Below are 21,530 nucleotides of genomic sequence, written 5' to 3'. Positions count from 1 at the left end.
TTATCCGGTGGCTGATTGGCTTTTGTCACTGGTTTTGCCTACTGCGTAGCAAATCGTCACAACTTGTAAGGTTGGCGGTTAGGCATTGGTATAAATTTGCTTGCACTAGGGGTCAGGATAGGCTGGGCCTGCCCCTAGTAACGCTGCTTCAGAGGTATGGATAGGCTGGGCCTACCTCTGAATGCGCGGGGCAGGGGTAGGAAATTGGTTGGGCCTACCCCTGAAAATAAGGGTATTCTGTTAAAAGAATCCAGGGACTCTTTCTGCTTTTGTCCATACCCAATGGTGGGAGGCTTGGGCCAAGCGGAGTCCTAGGGAGCATTTGGGGGAGAAGCCTGGGTCGTTGCCCGACTCCGCTTCTGCCTTAGGTGTTCACCCTTTTCTGACTTCGCCCTCAAAAGCGAATGTCAGCTGTCCCATGGCTGGGGGGACAGTAGTCGGTTCCAATGCCTAAGCAACCACTCACATTGGCTGTATTTAAATAAAGTTGTGGCCAAAATTATGCCAAAAACCCAAACCAAAATTAATGTGTCATGACTGAATTACTGGGGGGGAGCTTGGACGGTAACCTCGACATGCAAGTCATATTTTTGCTTTCAAACTCTTGCAGGAAAGCACGGGGGAGAAATGGAGAACATCACCATAGTGACAGAATTCATCTTAATGGGCCTTTCTAATCTCCCTGTGGTTCGCTTCTCCCTCTTTGCTGCCATTTTGCTCATCTACCTGATCACCCTGGTGGGGAACGGCACCATTCTTCTTGCCATAGGAGCTGACTCCCACTTGCACAACCCCATGTATTTCTTCCTCACTAATCTTTCCCTGCTGGACATCTGCTGCCCTACAGCTACGGTGCCTAAGATGCTGGAGAACCTCTTGTTAGAGAGAAGTACCATTTCCTTTGTTGGCTGTGTGCTGCAACTCTACTTCCTGGTAGCCTTGGTAGGGACAGAGGTCTTCCTCTTAGCTGCCATGGCTTATGACCGCTACGTGGCCATATGCAACCCTTTACGATACACGGTTATCATGAGTAAGAAGCTTTGTCTACAGATGGCTGCTGGTACATGGGTCACAGGGTTCCTCAACTCCTTGCTGCACACAGTCATGACTTTCACTCTACCTTACTGTAAATCTAATAGAGTCAAGCAATACTACTGTGACATCCCTCCAGTCTTGGCCTTATCATGTGCTTCCACCTATGCAGCTGAAATGGTTGTCCTCATTGTTGGTGGGATTTTTGGTGTGGGGGCTTTTCTGGTGACGTTGATCTCCTATATCCACATCATCTCCATCATCCTTAGGATCCGTTCTTCCAAGGGGAAACGCAAGGCCTTCTCCACTTGTGCCTCCCATCTAATTGTGGTGTGCCTCTTCTATGGGACGACCATCTTCACTTACATAAGGCCTTCCTCCAGCCACCATCCAGATCAGGACAGGCTGGTGAGCATGTTGTATGGGATGATTACCCCCATGTTGAACCCCTTGATCTACAGCCTCAGGAACAAGGAGGTGAAAGGTGCTTTGAAGAGGGTCATTGTTCATAAACGCCAATAAAGTTGGAAGGGGGGGGAATATATGGCTAAGATACAATTATCCTATCCTATATCATTATCTACTAAAATAACCCAATCTCTGAAAAAGAAGAACAGAATTTAATCGGTTTTAAATTACGATTGATCAACACTGACAATGACCTGCTTTGATGTTGTCACCTGACATGAGTTTGCTCCTTCTTCTATGTGTCAGCCCTCTAGATATTTGAAGATAGTTGCATGTCAATGTCCCCAAGCCACCCCCCAAAGAATTTACACTACAGACGTAAATTTTGTTTGGGTTTTTGGCAATAATTTAGGCCACAACTTTATTCAATTACAATTCTGTGAGTGGTTGCGTAGGCATTGGTTCAGACTAGCTGTCCGCTGGGACAGAGCTGACTTTCGGTCAGCGATGGGAGAATGCCATCTGGGGAGAGTTAAGGAGGCTGGGGGCAAAACCTCCCTCTCCCCAGGGGTCCCAGGGGTTCTTGCGTGACCCTGTCCCCCTACCGGGGGTTCGGACAAAAGCATGTTGAGCCCCTGGATTCCTTTAACAGAATTCTCTGCACACCATCATCATTCTGGAGGTGGGCACCACCCTTCCAGTAACCAACACAATAACCAATGCCTAACCGCCAACCTTGCAAGTTGTGACTAGTTGCTACTGCAGTAGGCGAAAACCAAATGGCAACAGCCAATCAGCCAAATGGACAAAATTCCTACTGGGCCCCTGACCCAAAGCAGACGACCCCATGACAGGCAGTTGCAAGGTCAATAGAGAGGCCTAAATAAAGGGAGGGAGGGTGGGTGATCCGAAGCACGCAGCCAAGAGGAAGATCACCCTGCGTGCAGAGCAATATAAAGGATGCTGGGCTGTCCATCACAGATTGCAACATTTATTTTTCCCCAGCAACACCCCAGGGTCCTATTGAAGCTATGGCCAGCTAGCAGCCCCGCCCAGCTAACCAGGGAGGTGGCTTGCCAGGCGCCACCGCAACACGTGCTCTAGCTAAAGGTAGAACCCAATCTATCCTCTCCTTCTCCTATGTTTAGCCTGGAAAAGAGAAGACTGAGGAGAGATGATAGCTATATTTAATTATCTAAAGGGCTGAGCAAAGCCCACCAAAAAGGATCTAGCTTCTAAAGCTTCTGAGATTTGTGTAAACACTGGACTAGAACAGTTCCTTACTCTGGTGAACTAGAGTAGCCTACATAAAACATTGGCCTGATTTCCTTAACATCTAGGGAGTGATATCTTGAATGATAATTATTCACAGCACTGTAGTTTATTGTGCTGGGAAATCAGCCATCACTCTTGGTCTTGACATTGGCCATAGGTGGCGAGCAGAGATGTTTCCTGGCATTGCTTGTGTGCTCTGAGGCCTGCTATTCCCTTGAGCTCCTGTTGAGGTTGAAAGGAGAAGTTAGAGCTGCCGGAGGAACAGACAACCCTTCCTTGATCTCAAGGCAGATGAGAGGCGTTCTTAAGAGTGACTGTTTGGAGAAATAGAAATGCACCAGTCATTGACGGTGAGTATTATTAGATACTAGCTTAATTGGGCTATCCTTGTGACAAAGATCAAGGCTTAGGGAAGACGGGAAGAGTGATGTTTCTAAATGTAGAAGTTCGAAGAAATGAGACTCATAAACTGAAGCAAGTGTATATGGAATGAGAGTGATACATTGAATGTTCTAGGAGCAGTGCTCTTTTCTGGGGGTACTCAAGGGTACTGGGTACTGGGATCTTCCTCCCTTCCCATGTTGAAAGTGTTGCACTTACTGTAACAACATTATAGTGAGTACTGGCACATTTCTTCCTAAAAAAGGGAGCACTATCTAGAAGGGATGCGCAGATGAACAGAAAAATGGTTCAGATGAGAGTGGTATAAAAACATTTGTAAATCCATATGAGGGCAATATTTTATCAAGTCAACCCCAATGTAATGAGTTCTTCAGAAATTTTCATCAGGCTGGATAGAAAACAAAGGCAGGGAAGGGGAGGATGAATAAATCATGCTGAGGGTGAAGCCACAAAGTCTTCCATCTGGTGAGAAGCACCGGATAGAATGAGGGAGGACATACACATGAGCTGACAGATGTGGACAGGATTTTCTGAGACAGTAATACCGCATGCAGATTGGACCTCTTGCTGTAAAAAGAAGGCACAAATTTGCTCAGCTAGGGCTTTTGTCCCCACTCACTTTTCTTGATCACCCCTTTGCCATTCTGCTTGCTTCTCCTTCCCACCCCATGGAAATCTGCTTACCATGATAGGTGGGGTGGCATTGTGGCAGGGTCCATGAGACCCTCAGTTACTTCACAGCTCCCTGTCAAGCCCCGTAGCTACAGTACACTTGTTCCAGCTTCCACACCAGGTGCTGGCCATTGACACTATCCTCACTTACATGTAATGCACAAAGAAGCTCTGACGAGTCTCAGTAATTGAAGGACCTAAAAATGACTTAGGCAGTGGAAGACAGGAGTGCCTGGCATGCTCTGGTCCATGGGGTCACGAAGAGTCGGACACGACTAAATGACTAAACAACAACAACAACAACAACAACAACAACAACAATTGACTTTGTCAGATGATGAGATCTAAGAACCATCTAATTAAGCATTGTGTTTCTCACACGGGCCAAACATTGGTCTCTGAGAAATTAAGGTACAGGGCATGAATGTGATCGCTAGGAACTAATCTTTGCTTATCAGAGTTATAAAGTGTCTGAGCAGGGACTCTCTATTCCTGCTTAGTATGACTAAAGGCTATATGCCTAACACTTTGGAAAGCAAAGAAGGCCTTAACTTGTGTATGCCTGTAGACTCCAACATGTTTACTATGTCATATTTTTGCTTTCAAACTCTTGCAGGAAAGCTCCTTGCATGGGGGAGAAATGGAGAACATCACCATGGTGACAGAATTCATCTTAATGGGCCTTTCTGATCTCCCTGTGGTTCGCTTCTCCCTCTTTGCTGCCATTTTGCTCATCTACCTGATCACCCTGGTGGGGAACGGCACCATTCTTCTTGCCATAGGAGCTGACTCCCACTTGCACAACCCCATGTATTTCTTCCTCACCAATCTTTCCATGCTGGACATCTGCTTTCCTACAGCTATGGTGCCTAAGATGCTGGAGAACCTCTTGTTAGAGTGAAGTACCATTTCCTTTGTTGGCTGTGTGCTGCAACTCTACTTCCTGCTAGCCTTGGCAGGGACAGAGGTCTTCCTCTTGGCTGCCATGGCTTATGACCGCTATGTGGCCATATGCAACCCTTTACGATACACGGTTATCATGAGTAAGAAGCTTTGTCTACAGATGGCTGCTGGTACGTGGGTCACAGGGTTCCTCAACTCCTTGCTGCACACAGTCATGACTTTCACTCTACCTTATAGTAAATCTAACAGAGTCAATCAATACTACTGCGACATCCCTCAAGTCTTGGCCTTATCATGTGCTTCCACCTACGCGGCTGAGATGGTTGTCTTCATTGTTGGTGGGATTTTGGGTGTGGGGGCTTTTCTGGTGACGTTGATCTCCTACATCAACATCATCTCCACCATCCTTAGGATCCGTTCTTCCGATGGGAAACGCAAGGCCTTCTCCACTTGTGCTTCCCATCTAATTGTGGTGTGCCTCTTCTATGGGACAATCATCTTCACTTACTTAAGGCCTTCCTCCAGCCACCATCCAGATCAGGACAGGCTGGTGAGCATGTTGTATGGGGTGATCACCCCCATGTTGAACCCCTTGATCTACAGCCTCAGGAACAAGGAGGTGAAAGGGGCTTTGAAGAAGGTCATTGTTCATAAATGCCACTGAAGCTGGAAGCTTGGGGGGGGGAGATGTGGCTAAGATACAATGATCCTATCCTACACCATTCTTTACTAAAGTAACCCAAACTCTGAAAAATAAGAACAGAATTTGACAATCTATTTTAAATTATGATCGAGCAACACTGACCACGAGCCCCTTTGAAGTTGTCACCTGACATTATAATGACCCATGAACCATTGGGTAGTTCTCCATCCAGTCCTCCTGCTGAAAACAGTTCCCCATACTTGAATTATGTGAATCAAAGAAATTGCACTGCAAGATTCCCCTTTACTATGCAGGCATTGTCCCTCCACCCCCAGCAACACTGAATGGAGCCTTAACTGACTTATGTCCCGAATGGTGTCCAAGATACATGTCATAGACCAGAGGTCAGGTACATGGAGACTTTTGCTAGCACCTATTCTATGGCTCTGGAACACTTTCCCCAGGGAAGCCAACCTTGATGCCTTTTGACTCCCTTTGTATTCTGCCAGCTATTTTAGATCCCTTTTAAATTTTTATTTGGTGGTCATTCTCCCCCTGCTCTGTTCCTGTTGTATATGATTAATTATTTTACATTGCTTATTCTTCTTTTTTCTTTTGGCTACCCTTGGAGGCTGCTACATCAGGAGCAGGGTATGAATCTCTAGAACCACGTACAAGTAATTAGAGAACCTTGCTCATATTCCGCTTGTGCTAATCTTGAGGTCGTTTGGCTGATTCTCAGCTTAGCTGGACTCCACTGGCATTAAGGCTCCAGCTCCAGCTAAGCGAAAAATTTTGCTGATGCAGTCAGCTCATCCTCAGTTCTTGGCACATGGCAGAGGTGGGACCTGAGAGCGGGGGGCTTAGGCTGGATCCTAAGCTTCTTCAGCTCAGTCATGTGACCTGACAACCCAAACACCATATTAAAGCCTTGCTTGCCAGGGTTAGACACAGCAGCAGCAGCAGCTGTCCCATTGCTGAACGGGGTTTGTATCTGCTGTAAAATTACGCTTGCTGTACTTACACCAGCTTGCTTTGTGCCAATTTCTTGTGCATCAGATCTGTATAGTGAATAATCAGGGGCGTCGCTAGGGGGGTGCGGTGGGGGCGGTACGCCCCTAGTGGCAGCTGTGACAAGCGGCGGGTGGGGGTGACAAGCGGCAGCCCCTCCCGCCACTCCCCACGCAACGCCGGTCACCCTGGGAGCAGCAGCGCTGCACGGACGGGGTGCTCCCTCGGCCGTGCGCTGTTGCTCCCGGGGCGACGGAGCAAGCGGAGGCGCATGGGGGTGACAAGCGGCAGCCCCTCCCGCCATTCCCAAGCGCTGCCGCTCCCTCCGTCACCCCAGGAGCAACAGCGCACGGCCGAGGGAGCACCCCGTCCGTGCAGCGCTGCTGCTCCTGGGGTGACCGGCCGCGTGGGGAGTGGCAGGAGGGGCCGGTGCCTGACACCCCCACGCGCCGCTGCTCGCTCAGTCGCCCCGGGAGCAGCAGTGTCGGACCGCCGCTTCCACAGCCTCCTTTTGAGCCGCAGAGCTTAAAAGCGGGCTCTTCGGCTTAAAAGGGGGCTGCAGAAGCGGCAGCGGCACTCCCGGAAACGCCCCGGGGGCGGGGCATCGTGACGTCACAATGTGTTGTCACGGCGCCCCGCCCCGGGGCGTTTCCTTTGCCGCCCCGGGTGCCGCGGAGCCTAGCTCCGCCGCTGTCAATAATGTTACACTGAAGTACATTTATACACTAGGTAAAAAGGTACAAGGTAAATGAACCCTGGACAGTTAAGTCCAGTCAAAGGTGACTATGGGGTTGCGGTGCTCATCTCGCTTTCAGGCCGAGGGAGCCGGCGTTTGTTCACAGACAGCTTTCTGGGTCATGTGGCCAGCATGACTAAACCGCTTCTGGTGCAACGGAACACCGTGAAGGAAACCAGAGCGCACGGAAACACCATTTACCTTCCTGCTACAGCAGTACCTATTTATCTACTTGCACTAGCATGCTTTCGAACTGCTAGGTTGGCAGGAGCTGGGACAGAGCAACAGGAGCTCACCCCATTGTGGGGATTTGAACTGCTGACCTTCTGATCAGCAAGCCCAAGAGGCTCAGTACTTTAGGCCACAGCGCCACCCACGTTTTATTAATATACTATATGGGGTCCAGTGCATGGTGTAAACCCAGTTCTTAATTTTGACCCCCCACTCCACATAGAGACAGAGACTTTTCTCCTCATCTGATTCTGCACTTGAAGTAAAGTATGCAACTCAATAAATGAATGTTCTCTCTCTTTTAAGCCCAAGTATTTTCAATTTGCATGTTTATCTTGAACTAAGCTAGGCGAGTCCTTATTTGGTGAACATTTGGACCAGTGAATATTTCTATGTTAAAATGTTAGGATTTTTTTACTGACACCCTGCTGAGTGTCATATCTATTTTATGTTTTTTTTTTTTTTTTAAAAATCCATTAAAATTATTGATTAAAAAGATGCACAAATGGTGGATTGTGTGCTTTACTATTAAGTGCAAGCCCATTATTCATTAAAAGGATTTCTTTCCCTTCCAGACTTCAGTATATTTAAGGTTCTTATATAACATGATTCATCATAGAATCATAGAGTTGGAAAAGACCACAAGGGCCATCCAGTCCAACCCCCTGCCAAGCAAGAAACACCAGCAAAGCATTCCTGACAGATGGCTGTGAAGACTCTGCTTAAAGACCTCCAAAGAAGGAGACTCCACAACACTCCTTGGTAGCAAATTCCACTGTCAAACAGCTCTTACTGTCAGGAAGTTCTTCCTAATGTTTAAGTGGAATCTTCTTTCTTGTAGTCTGAATCCATTGCCCCGTGTCCGCTTCTCTGGAGCAGCAGAAAACAACCTTTCTCCCTCCTCTATATGACATCCTTTTATGTATTTGAACATGGCTATCATATCACCCCTTAACCTTCCCTTCTCCAGGCTAAACATACCCAGCTCCCTAAGCCGTTCCTCATAAGGCATCGTTTCCAGGCCTTTGTACATTTTGGTTGCCCTCATTGCATGCCCACTCCACAAACTGAAAAACAAGTATTTGCAAGATTACAAATGACCCACAGAGAGTAGATTAGGAGGAGGAAACTTCACAAAGCAGTGTGCTGCCGCCAAACGATATGCCAATCTGAAACAAGCAAGATGCTCTTAGCTCCCTTTCCCTGCTGGTGTCACTCAGAAATCATTCCCTCCATACGACGATTTCTAAAACTCCTGTGGAAAACACACGTCAGTATAGCAGGGATAATTAATAAAGCATTCAATATCCACTAACTGCCAACACCTTTTTTTATGTAGACAGGCCTACGTAACTGTTTAATGCAGACACTTGAATGAGAATTATTTATTGCTTTTATGATGTTTTACATTTTATTGTATACATTGCTGTACACAGCCATGTTACATGTACAATTTATAAACACTTTTCTAAATAAACGAAACAAACAATCCCCTAGGGAAAGAGAGAGAGAGAGAGAGAGAGAGAGAGAGAGAGAGAGAGAGAGAGAGAGAGAGAGAGAGGGTCCTATAGGGATGATTCCTGCCATTTCAGATGGAAGACAAAACATCTCTTTTCCTTTGCATCTACTTTTCTCTATGGAGGAAATTGTCTTCTGTAGAGGAGAGTTCCTTCTAGCGTTGAAATCTGACATGCTGGAGCCCACACACAGGGTAACCACGTCATTGAGCGGGAAGCACTAGGGATGGTGCATAACGTCTCCCAAATTGGCCTTATGTGTGCTAATCCCTGTGAGAGTCCTGGGGACTTCAAATCCATACACTTTGGATGACATCATAATTACTCTTGGTGGCATTATTTTTACATCGCCATGCATGCAGAGCATTTATCTGAGGACCTTTCTGGAAGGAGCTCTGTGGTAGCAGATGAGATGGAGACTGCACCATAAATGTTAACAATGCTCTTTGGGACTCATTAAGGAGCAAGAAAGAATTGCATGGTCCCATTTTTGGAGGAGAGAAGTGTGTATGGCCATAGTTAAATTTCAATATCAATATTTGCAGGCACCACGATCTCCCTGTGGTCTTAGGATCACTATGGGGCTTGGGCTTCATCCTGGAGGTAACTGAGTACCATCAGTTATAGATATTTTTATGGACAGTCTTCAAACACATAGCTTCCTCGGTTTGAGTCTTCATGCTTGCTCTTAGTGCCTGGACTCAGCCATGACTTATGCTGGGATGTGAGAAAGAAGCTGGCTCTGAGCATATACAAAGTGCCTACCCCCATTGAACACTACCCCATTGAATACTGCTGCCACCGCCACATGACTAAGGGATTCTAGGCAGTGTCACGGTCACTCTCTCAGACCTGAGCAGCACCCCCGGACGTTTAACGGTATATTGGTAACTGCCCCAACGACATATGGTATCTCCGCTGCCACCAGCCAGTATTTACTCTGGCAATGAATAACTCACTTCAGATTTGGATTGTGGTAAAAATAAACATAAGTTTCTTTATTGTTTGTACAAAGCGTAATGGTTTCAAATGACTTGGTAAAACGTTTAATATAACTGTATCGTTATTCAGATAAGTATATTTCAACTCTCTACCTAGTATTCCAGTAACTATCCCTAATGCCTCCTGTTAATTATTCAACCTGCTCTAGCTCTGCTCATTAGCTCTATCTCCCTCTCTCTATCCCCCTCTAACTCTGACTCAACTGCCTAACTTCTAACCTCAAACTGCCTTTTCTATCCTCTCTAATTGCCTGGAGAGCTCCCATTGGTCAATCTCCTCCCTGCCATGTTAACCCTTGGAGAACCTTTAGGGGTGAAACGCCACATCTAGGAGGTTCAGAAACCAGTCTCTCTACTCGGGTCCCGCTTATTTTCTGTTACATGGAATTTGTTCTTTTGCCATTGAAAGCTAAGGCCACTTAAGCATAGTCACAGCTACTGCCCAGCTGCTATTCACCTGAGTTTTGTGTAAAACCTGGAGAAGATCTGTTCCATCCCCTGGTGAAATGGAGCACATAAAACATGGACTGGACTTCCTTAACATTCTAGGGAGTCATGTATTCAAATAAATCATAATAATGGAAATGCAGAGTTGGACAATTATTCACAGGACTGGAGCTTATTGTGCTGGAAATTCATCCATCACCTTTTATCTTGACATTGGTCATGGTAGGCAAACAGATGCTTCCTGGCATAGCTTGTGTGCTCTGAGGCCGGCTATTCCCTTGAGCTCCTTATGTCGAGGCTTATAGGAGAAGGCTGAGCTGCCAGAGGAACACACAATCCTTCCTTGATCTCAAGGCAGATGAGAGACATTCTTGAGAGTGACTGTTTGGCGAAATGGAAATGCACCAATCGTCGACCGTGAGTATTAGAAGATACAAGCTTAATGGGGCCCATCTTTGTGGCTTAAAGGCTTAAGTAAGACAGGAAAAGATAGGTTTGGTAATTTTATACGTTTGAGGAAATGAGACTCATATATCAAGGCAGATGTACAAGGAATGGGAGTAGTACACAGAATGTTCTAGAAGGGATGCTGAGATGAATAAAAATATTGTTTAGATGAGATGAAAATCCATATAAGGGCAATACTATGATCAGGCCAACCAAAATGTCAGGAAATGGTGTGGAGGCTTTTGAGTTCTTCAGAACTTTTAATCAGGTAATAACAACGGCAGGGAGAGGACAAATAAATCAGGCTCATGGTGGAACAATAAAGTCTTCATGTGGTGACGGGCACAAGAGAGAATGTGAGAAAATCCAGAAGTAAATAATGACCCAGCAGTTGACCAGGAGGAAGAGGATCTGGCAGCGAGTATATAAAGCTATTACTCTCCATGTTCCTGGCAGTTAGTTAACAACTCCCTGTCAAGCCCTGTAGCTACAGTACACTTGTTCAAGCTTCCACACCAGGTGCTGACCATTGACATTATCACCACTTACAGGTAATGCACAAAGAAGCTCTGACGAGTCTCAGTAATTGAAGGACCTAAAAATGACTTTATCAGATGATCAGATCTAAGAACCATCTAATTAAGCATTGTGTTTCTCAGACGGGCCAAACATTGGTCTCTGAGAAATTCAGGTACAGGGCATGAATGTGATCGCTAGGAACAAATATTTGCTTCTCAGAGTTATAAAGTGTCTGAGCAGGGACCTTGGATTCCTGCTTAATATGACTAAAGGTTATATGACTAACATTTTGAAAAGCAAAGAAGGCCTTAACTTGTGTATGCCTGTAGCCTCCAACATGTTTACTATGTCATATTTTGCTTTCAAACTCTTGCAGGAAAGCTCCTCGCATGGGGGAGAAATGGAGAACATCACCATAGTGACAGAATTCATCTTAATGGGCCTTTCTAATCTCCCTGTGGTTCGCTTCTCCCTCTTTGCTGCCATTTTGCTCATCTACCTGATCACCCTGGTGGGGAACGGCACCATTCTTCTTGCCATAGGAGCTGACTCCCACTTGCACAACCCCATGTATTTCTTCCTCACTAATCTTTCCCTGCTGGACATCTGCTGCCCTACAGCTACGGTGCCTAAGATGCTGGAGAACCTCTTGTTAGAGAGAAGTACCATTTCCTTTGTTGGCTGTGTGCTGCAACTCTACTTCCTGGTAGCCTTGGCAGGGACAGAGGTCTTCCTCTTGGCTGCCATGGCTTATGATCGCTACGTGGCTATATGCAACCCTTTACGATACACGGTTATCATGAGTAAGAAGCGTTGTCTTCAGATGGCTGCTGGTACGTGGGTCACAGGGTTCCTCAACTCCTTGCTGCACACAGTCATGACTTTCACTCTACCTTATTGTAAATCTAATAGAGTCAATCAATACTACTGTGACATCCCTCCAGTCTTGGCCTTATCATGTGCTTCCACCTATGCGGCTGAGATGGTTGTCCTCATTGTTGGTGGGATTTTTGGTGTGGGGGCTTTTCTGGTGACGTTGGTCTCCTATATCCACATCATCTCCACCATCCTTAGGATCCGTTCTTCCGAGGGGAAACGCAAGGCCTTCTCCACTTGTGCCTCTCATCTAATTGTGGTGTGCCTCTTCTATGGGACGACCATCTTCACTTACATAAGGCCTTCCTCCAGCCACCATCCAGATCAGGACAGGCTGGTGAGCATGTTGTATGGGGTGATTACCCCCATGTTGAACCCCTTGATCTACAGCCTCAGGAACAAGGAGGTGAAAGGTGCTTTGAAGAGGATTATTGTTCATAATCGCCAATAAAGTTGGAAGGGGGGGGGAATATATGGCTAAGATACAATTATCCTATCCTATATCATTATCTACTAAAATAACCAAATCTGAAAAATAAGAACAGAATTTAATCTGTTTTTAATTACGATTGATCAACACTGACAATGACCTGCTTTGAAGTTGTCACCTGACATGAGTTTGCTCCATCTTCTATGTGTCATCCCTTTAGATATTTGAAGATAGCTATCCTCTCCTTCTCCTATGTTTAGCCTGGAAAAGAGAAGACTGAGGAGTGATGATAGCTATATTTAATTATCTAAAGGGTGGTCACATGGATGATGGAGGAAGCTTGCTTCCTCCTGCTCCAGATGGTAGGACCCAAACAAATGGATTCAAATTACAAGATAGGACTGTCAAACTGATTGTCAAGAAGATCTTCCTGATGGTATTCAACAGTGGAGGGGGTGGTGGACACTCCTTCATTGGATTGTTTAAAGGAGAGGCTGAGGGGATGACGGGACGAGATGGTTGGAGAGTATTCTCGAAGCTACTAACATGAGTTTGACCAAACTGGGGGAGGCAGTGGAAGACAGAAGTGCCTGGCATGCTCTGGTCCATGGGGTCACGAAGATTCAGACACGACTAAATGACTAAGCAACAACAGGGCGACCATTTGACATGGATGCTTTGAGATTCCTGAATTACAGGGGAGGGTGTTGAACTAGATGACCCTCAGGCCACCGTCCAACCCTGCTATATCTAAGCATGATATCACAGTTTGAGTTTTGGATGAGGCCCAGGAAAATCGACTTTCAAAGTCCCCACTCAGCGAACCACACAATTCAAATTACCTCACACGATTATTGTTGGGGGTAAAGTGTGTTTGTGTGGTTTTGTGTATATTGCCATGAGATGGAAGGGTGCAATAAAAATGAAGTAAATAAATCATAGAAACATGGAATCATATATGTACTCTAAATTCTTCACACTGAAATGTTGGCGGAATGACAAACATAAATAGATGCCACTATTAATCATCTGTTTGGACTTTTGTTGTAACATGTTGAGATGTGTTGTGTAATCCAGTTTCACTGTCAATAAAATCTGCCACACCACTGTTTTTTTATATTTGTGTTTCTTACTTCCGATCTGTGAACATGAACGTCTCTTCAACTTTCCCCTCTTCATTTATCACTTTTCAACTTCTAGGGGGGAAAACCCACTCCATTTCCAACCCCAGGAAATGCAAGTTGCACACAAGCTTTCTGATGTAAATTACTAGAGTTTTTAATCACTTCCCCACTCCAGTGTATAGAATCATGGAATTATAGAGTTGGAAGGGACCACGAGGATCATCTAGTCCAACCCCCTGCCATGCAGAAATATCAGCTAAAGCATCCATGGCAGATGGCCATCCAACCTCTGCTTGAAAACCTCTAAGGAACGAGAGTTCACAACCTCCTGTGGGCGACTGCTCCATGGTTGAACTCTCTTACTATTTCCATTCCACTCACAGAAAAAGTGTGACCTGCTCTGGTGCTGTAGCATTTGCAAGATTACAAATGACCCACAGTGAGTAGATAAGGAGGAAACTTTACTTAGCAGTGTTGCTACCAAACTATATGCAAAACTGAAACAAATCAGATCTTATTAGCTCCCATTCCCTGCTGGTTTCACTCAGAGCTGCCCCCCCCCCGTTTTTAAAAACACTTTAAATACTACTCACATTACAAATATCTTGGAATGGAAGTCACCTTGGAGGTTAGGGACCTCTTGAAACAAGGAGAAGAATGGGGTCTGAGGAAAGTTATCCAAAAATACATCCAGCCCAAGTCCTGTAAATGCTTTGCTGTGCTCCTCCCACTAGTTTGAACAACAACAACAACAACAACAACACAGTGGAAAGATGTAGGTCCTGTTCTTGCATGGCACACCAAAACACACATTTTTGGGTGTCGTGCCCTGAAAAAGCACATTTTTTGGGGGGGGGAACCATGGTGTGGAATTGCACAAGATCACACCAACCAAAATGACCACCGTGGTCTCACGATAACTAACAGGAAGATGGCGTCTGGGAAGATGGCATCCCGGATTTTGTCTTCAAGGTGTTGGAGGCTATGTATGAGGAATGAGCAAAGCCCACCAAAAAGGACCTAGCTTCTAAAGCTTCTGAGATTTGTGTAAACATTGGACTAGAACAGTTCCTTACTCTGATGAACTAGAGTAGCCTACATAAAACATTGGCCTGATTTCCTTAACATCTAGGGAGTGATATCTTGAATGATAATTATTCCCAGCACTGTAGTTTATTGTGCTGGGAAATCAGCCATCACTCTTGGTCTTGACATTGGCCATAGGTGGCGAGCAGAGATGTTTCCTGGCATTGCTTGTGTGCTCTGAGGCCTGCTATTCCCTTGAGCTCCTGTTGAGGTTGAAAGGAGACGTTTGAGCTGCCGGAGGAACAGACAATCCCTCCTTGATCTCAAGGCAGATGAGAGGCGTTCTTAAGAGTGACTGTTTGGAAAAATAGAAATGCACCAGTCATTGACAGTGAGTATTATTAGATACTAGCTTAATGGGGCTATCCTTGTGACAAAGATCAAGGCTTAGGGAAGACAGGAAGAGTGATGTTTCTAAATGTAGAAGTTCGAAGAAATGAGACTCATAAACTGAAGCAAGTGTACATGGAATGAGAGTGATACATTGAATGTTCTAGAAGCAGTGCTCTTTTCTGGGGGTACTCAAGGGTACTGGGTACTGGGATCTCCCTCCCCTCCCATGTTGAAAATGTTGCACTTACTGTAACAACTGCATAGTGAGTACTGGCACATTTCTTCCTAAAAAAAGGGAGCGCTATCTAGAAGGGATGCTCAGATGAACAGAAAAATGGTTTAGATGAGAGTGGTATAAAAACATTTGTAAATCCATATGAGGGCAATATTTTATCAAGTCAAACCCAATGTAATGAGTTCTTCAGAAATTTTCATCAGGCTGGATAGAAAACAAAGGCAGGGAAGGGGAGGATGAATAAATCATGATGAGGGTGAAGCCACAAAGTCTTCATCTGGTGAGAAGCACCGGATAGAATGAGGGAGGACATACACATGAGCTGACAGATGTGGACAGGATTTTCTGAGACAATAATACCGCATACAAATTGGACCTCTTGCTGTAAAAGGAAGGCACAAATTTGCTCAGCTAGGGCTTTTGTCCCCATTCACTTTTCTTGATCACCCCCTTGCCATTCTGCTTGCTTCTCCTTCCCACCCCATGGAAATCTGCTTACCATGATAGGTGGGGGGGCATTGTGGCAGGGTCCATGAGACCCTCAGTTAGTTAACAACTCCCTGTCAAGCCCTGTAGCTACAGTACACTTGTTCCAGCTTCCACACCAGGTGCTGGCCATTGACATTATCCTCACTTACATGTAATGCACAAAGAAGCTCTGACGAGTCTCAGTAATTGAAGGACCTAAAAATGACTTAGGCAGTGGAAGACAGGAGTGCCTGGCATGCTCTGGTCCATGGGGTCACGAAGAGTCGGACACGACTAAATGACTAAACAACAACAACAACAACAACAACAACAACAACAACAACAACTGATTTTGTCAGATGATCTGATCTAAAAACCATCTAATTAAGCATTGTGTTTCTCACACGAGCCAAACATTGGTCTCTGAGAAATTCAGGTACAGGGCATGAATGTGTTCGCTAGGAACTAATCTTTGCTTATCAGAGTTATAAAGTGTCTGAGCAGGGACCTTGCATTCCTGCTTAGTATGACTAATGGCTATATGCCTAACACTTTGAAAAGCAAAGAAGGCCTTAACTTGTGTATGCCTGTAGCCTCCAACATGTTTACTATGTTACACTTTTGCTTTCATACTCTTGCAGGAAGAAGAAGAAGAAGAGCTTGGATTTGATAGCCCGCTTTTCACTACCCGAAGGAGTCTCAAAGCGGCTAACATTCTCCTTTCCCTTCCTCCCCCACAACAAACACTCTGTGAGGTGAGTGGGGCTTAGAGACTTCAAAGAAGTGTGACTAGCCCAAGGTCACCCAGCAGCTGCATGTGGAGGAGTGGAGACACGAACCCAGTTCCCCAGATTACGAATCTACCGCTCTTAACCACTACACTACACTGGCTCTCCTCGCATGGGGGAAAGCTCCTCGCCTGGGGGAGAAATGGAGAACATTACCATGGTGACAGAATTCATCTTAATGGGCCTTTCTAATCTCCCTGTGGTTCGCTTCTCCCTCTTTGCTGCCATTTTGCTCATCTACCTGATCACCCTGGTGGGGAACGGCACCATTCTTCTTGCCATAGGAGCGGACTCCCACTTGCACAACCCCATGTATTTCTTCCTCACTAATCTTTCCCTGCTGGACATCTGCTGCCCTACAGCTACGGTGCCTAAGATGCTGGAGAACCTCTTGTTAGAGAGAAGTACCATTTCCTTTGTTGGCTGTGTGCTGCAACTCTACTTCCTGATAGCCTTGGCAGGGACAGAGGTCTTCCTCTTGTCTGCCATGGCTTATGACCGCTATGTGGCCATATGCAACCCTTTACGATACACGGTTATCATGAGTAAGAAGCTTTGTCTTCAGATGGCTGCTGGTACATGGGTCACAGGGTTCCTCAGCTCCTTGCTGCACACAGTCATGACTTTCACTCTACCTTATTGTAAATCTAATAGAGTCAATCAATACTACTGTGACATCCCTCCAGTCTTGGCCTTATCATGTGCTTCCACCTATGCGGCTGAGATGGTTGTCCTCATTGTTGGTGGGATTTTGGGTGTGGGGGCTTTTCTGGTGACGTTGGTCTCCTATATCCACATCATCTTCACCATCCTTAGGATCCGTTCTTCCGAGGGGAAACGCAAGGCCTTCTCCACTTGTGCCTCTCATCTAATTGTGGTGTGCCTCTTCTATGGGACGATCATCTTCACTTACATAAGGCCTTCCTCCAGCCACCATCCAGATCAGGACAGGCTGGTGAGCATGTTGTATGGGGTGATTACCCCCATGTTGAACCCCTTGATCTACAGCCTCAGGAACAAGGAGGTGAAAGGTGCTTTGAAGAGGGTCATTGTCCATAAACGCCCTTAAAGTTGGAGGGGGGGGGAATATATGGCTAAGATACAATTATCCTATCCTATATCCCTATCTACTAAAATAACCCAATCTCTGAAAAATAAGAACAGAATTTAATCTGTTTTTAATTACGATTGATCAACACTGACAATGACCTGCTTTGAAGTTGTCACCTGACATGAGTTTGCTCCATCTTCTATGTGTCATCCCTTTAGATATTTGAAGATAGCTATCCTCTCCTTCTCCTATGTTTAGCCTGGAAAAGAGAAGACTGAGGAGTGATGATAGCTATATTTAATTATCTAAAGGGTGGTCACATGGATGATGGAGGAAGCTTGCTTCCTCCTGCTCCAGATGGTAGGACCCAAACAAATGGATTCAAATTACAAGATAGGACTGTCAAACTACCGGTAATTGTCAAGAAGATCCTCTTGATGGTGTTCAACAGTGGAGGGGGTGGTGGACACTCCTTCATTGGAGTGTTTAAAGGAGAGGCTGAAGGGATGACGGGACGAGATGGTTGGAGAGTATTCTCGAAGCTACTAACATGAGTTTGACCAAACTGGGGGAGGCAGTGGAAGACAGGAGTGCCTGGCATGCTCTGGTCCATGGGGTCACGAAGATTCAGACACGACTAAATGACTAAGCAACAACAGGGCGACCATTTGACATGGATGCTTTGAGATTCCTGAATTACAGGGGAGCGTGTTGAACTAGATGACCCTCAGGCTACCGTCCAACTCTGCTATATTTAAGCATGATATCACAGTTTGAGTTTCGGATGAGGCCCAGGAAAATTGACTTATAAAGTCCCCACTCAGCGAATCACACAATTCAACTTACCTCACAGGATTATTGTGGGGGTAAAGTGTGTTTGTGTGGTTTTGTGTATATTGCCTTGAGACATATATGTACTCTTAATTCTTCACACTGAAATGTTGGCGGAATGACAAACATAAATAGATGCCACTACTAATCATCTGTTTGGACTTTTGTTCACACATGTTGAGATGTGTTGTGTAATCCAGTTTCACTGTCAATAAAATCTGCCACACCGCTGTTTTTTATAGTTGTGTTTCTTACTTCTGATCTGTGAACATGAACGTCTCTTCAACTTTCCCCTCTTCATTTATCACTTTTCAACTTCTAGGGGGGGGGGAACCCACTCCATTTCCAACCCCAGGAAATGCAAGTTGCACACAAGTTTTCTGATGTAAATTACTAGAGTTTTAATCACTTCCCCACTCCAGTGTATAGAATCATGGAATTATAGAGTTGGAAGGGACCACGAGGATCATCTAGTCCAACCCCCTGCCATGCAGAAATATCAGCTAAAGCATCCATGGCAGATGGCCATCCAACCTCTGCTTGAAAACCTCTAAGGAACAAGAGTTCACAAGCTCCTGTGGGCGACCGCTCCATGGTTGAACTCTCTTACTATTTCCATTCCACTCACAGAAAAAGTGTGACCTGCTCTGGTGCTGTAGCATTCACAAGATTACAAATGATCCACAGTGAGTAGATAAGGAGGAAACTTTACTTAGCAGTGTTGCTATCAAACTATATGCAAAATTGAAAAAAATCAGATCTTATTAGCTCCCATTCCCTGCTGGTGTCACTCAGAACTCCCCCCCCCCAATCTTTAAAAACACTTTAAATACTACTCACATTACAAGTATCTTGGAATGGAAGTCACCTTGGAGGTTAGGGACCTCTTTTTTCAAGAGGAGAAGAATGGGGTCTGAGGAAAGTTATCCAAAAATACATCCAGCCCAAGTCCTGTACATGCTTTGCTGTGCTCCTCCCACTAGTTGGAACAACAACAACACAGTGCAAAGATGTAGGTCCTGTTCTTGCATGGCACCCCAAAACACACATTTTTGGGTGTCGTGCCCTGAAAAAGCACTTTTTTGGGGGGGGGGTCCATGGTGTGGAATTGCACAAGATCACACCAACCAAAATGACCACCGTGGTCTCGCGATAACTAACAGGAAGATGGCGTCTGAGAAGATGGTTTCCTGGATTTTGTCTTCAAGGTGTTGGAGGGTATGCATGAGGTATGAGCAAAGCCCACCAAAAAGGACCTAGCTTCTAAAGCTTCTGAGATTTGTGTAAACACTGGACTAGAACAGTTCCTTACTCTGGTGAACTAGAGTAGCCTACATAAAACATTGGACTGATTTCCTTAACATCTAGGGAGTGATATCTTGAATGATAATTATTCACAGCACTGTAGTTTATTGTGCTGGGAAATCAGCCATCACTCTTGGTCTTGACATTGGCCATAGGTGGCGAGCAGAGATGTTTCCTGGCATTGCTTGTGTGCTCTGAGGCCTGCTATTCCCTTGAGCTCCTGTTGAGGTTGAAAGGAGAAGTTTGAGCTGCCGGAGGAACAGACAATCCTTCCTTGATCTCAAGGCAGATGAGAGGCGTTCTTAAGAGTGACTGTTTGGAGAAATAGAAACGCACCAGTCATTGACAGTGAGTATTATTAGATACTAGCTTAATGGGGCTATCCTTGTTACAAAGATCAAGGCTTAGGGAAGATAGGAAGAGTGATGTTTCTAAATGTAGAAGTTCGAAGAAATGAGACTCATAAACTGAAGCAAGTGTACTGTATATGGAATGGAATGAGAGTGATACATTGAATGTTCTAGAAGCAGTGCTCTTTTCTGGGGGTACTCAAGGGTACTGGGTGCTGGGATCTCCTTCCCCTCCCATGTTGAAAGTGTTGCACTTACTGTAACAACTTCATAGTGAGTACTGGCACATTTCTTCCTAAAAAAAGGGAGCGCTATCTAGAAGGGATGCTCAGATGAACAGAAAAATGGTTTAGAGGAGATTGGTATAAAAACATTTGTAAATCCATATGAGGGCAATATTTTATCTTTTTTTAAGTTTTGCTTTATTGTCATTATAGATATTCATCTTTTTACAATCATTTACATAACTTAACACGTTTTACATATTTTAACTTTCTCCCATTTCATACAAATAAATTATTCAGTTACATAATTGTGGTTCACATGAGTGGTATAAAAACATTTGTAAATCCATATGAGGGCAATATTTTATCAAGTCAACCCCAATGTAATGAGTTCTTCAGAAATTTTCATCAGGCTGGATAGAAAACAAAGGCAGGGAAGGGAAGGATGAATAAATCATGCTGAGGGTGAAGCCACAAAGTCTTCATCTGGTGAGAAGCACCGGATAGAACGAGGGAGGACATACACATGAGCTGACAGATGTGGACAGGATTTTCTGAGACAATAATACCGCATGCAGATTGGACCTCTTGCTGTAAAAGGAAGGCACAAATTTGCTCAGCTAGGGCTTTTGCCCCCACTCACTTTTCTTGATCACCCCCTTGCCATTCTGCTTGCTTCCCCTTCCCACCCCATGGAAATCTGCTTACCATGATAGGTGCTGTGGCATTGCGGCAGGCTCCATGAGACCCTCAGTTAGTTAACAACTCCCTGTCAAGCCCTGTAGCTACAGTACACTTGTTCCAGCTTTCACACCAGGTGCTGGCCATTGACATTATCCTCACTTACATGTAATGCACAAAGAAGCTGTGATGAGTCTCAGTAATTGAAGGACCTAAAAATGACTTAGGCAGTGGAAGACAGGAGTGCCTGGCGTGCTCTGGTCCATGGGGTCACGAAGAGTCGGACACGACTAAATGACTAAACAACAACAACAACAATAATAACAACAACAACTGACTTTGTCAGATCATCTGATCTAAGAACCATCTAATTAAGCATTGTGTTTCTCAGACGGGCCAAACATTGGTCTCTGAGAAATTCAGGTACAGGGCATGAATGTGATCGCTAGGAACTAATCTTTGCTTATCAGAGTTATAAAGTGTCTGAGCAGGGACTCTCCATTC

At 45.2% G+C, this 21,530-nt stretch overlaps 3 protein-coding genes and 1 pseudogene across 3 annotated transcripts; all 4 read left to right on the top strand.

The window, feature by feature from the left end:
* Positions 1 to 627: 627 nt before the first annotated feature.
* Positions 628 to 2,944, top strand: LOC117057506 (olfactory receptor 5V1-like). The gene is made up of 2 exons (XM_033168355.1): positions 628 to 1,440; positions 2,873 to 2,944. The coding sequence occupies exons 1-2, from the start codon at positions 628 to 630 to the stop codon at positions 2,942 to 2,944; spliced, it is 885 nt and encodes a 294-aa protein (XP_033024246.1).
* Positions 2,945 to 3,008: 64 nt separating this feature from the next.
* On the top strand, positions 3,009 to 5,356 carry LOC117058824 (annotated as a pseudogene).
* A 6,288-nt stretch (positions 5,357 to 11,644) lies between these two features.
* Positions 11,645 to 12,571, top strand: LOC117058651 (olfactory receptor 5V1-like). Its single transcript, XM_033169955.1, has one exon. It carries the CDS (start codon positions 11,645 to 11,647, stop codon positions 12,569 to 12,571), a length of 927 nt encoding a protein of 308 aa, XP_033025846.1.
* A 4,155-nt stretch (positions 12,572 to 16,726) lies between these two features.
* LOC117057505 (olfactory receptor 5V1-like) lies at positions 16,727 to 19,998 on the top strand. The gene is made up of 2 exons (XM_033168354.1): positions 16,727 to 17,539; positions 19,927 to 19,998. The coding sequence occupies exons 1-2, from the start codon at positions 16,727 to 16,729 to the stop codon at positions 19,996 to 19,998; spliced, it is 885 nt and encodes a 294-aa protein (XP_033024245.1).
* Positions 19,999 to 21,530: the final 1,532 nt, after the last annotated feature.

The sequence above is a fragment of the Lacerta agilis genome, chromosome 14 (assembly GCF_009819535.1).
Source record: "Lacerta agilis isolate rLacAgi1 chromosome 14, rLacAgi1.pri, whole genome shotgun sequence".
Lineage (NCBI taxonomy): Eukaryota > Metazoa > Chordata > Lepidosauria > Squamata > Lacertidae > Lacerta > Lacerta agilis.
Note: the sequence above shows the minus strand (reverse complement) of the source record. Positions and strands in the feature narration are given on the sequence as shown.

What these genes read in the sequence shown, in the direction of transcription:
- LOC117057506 (XM_033168355.1), top strand. Translation starts at nt 628, where the DNA reads ATGGAGAACATCACCATAGTGACAGAATTCATCTTAATGGGCCTTTCT. An exon ending in ATCCAGATCAGGACAGGCTG is followed by an intron (nt 1,441 to 2,872) that starts GTGAGCATGTTG and finishes CATTGGCCATAG; the next exon opens with GTGGCGAGCAGAGATGTTTC.
- LOC117058651 (XM_033169955.1), top strand. Translation starts at nt 11,645, where the DNA reads ATGGAGAACATCACCATAGTGACAGAATTCATCTTAATGGGCCTTTCT.
- LOC117057505 (XM_033168354.1), top strand. Translation starts at nt 16,727, where the DNA reads ATGGAGAACATTACCATGGTGACAGAATTCATCTTAATGGGCCTTTCT. An exon ending in ATCCAGATCAGGACAGGCTG is followed by an intron (nt 17,540 to 19,926) that starts GTGAGCATGTTG and finishes CATTGGCCATAG; the next exon opens with GTGGCGAGCAGAGATGTTTC.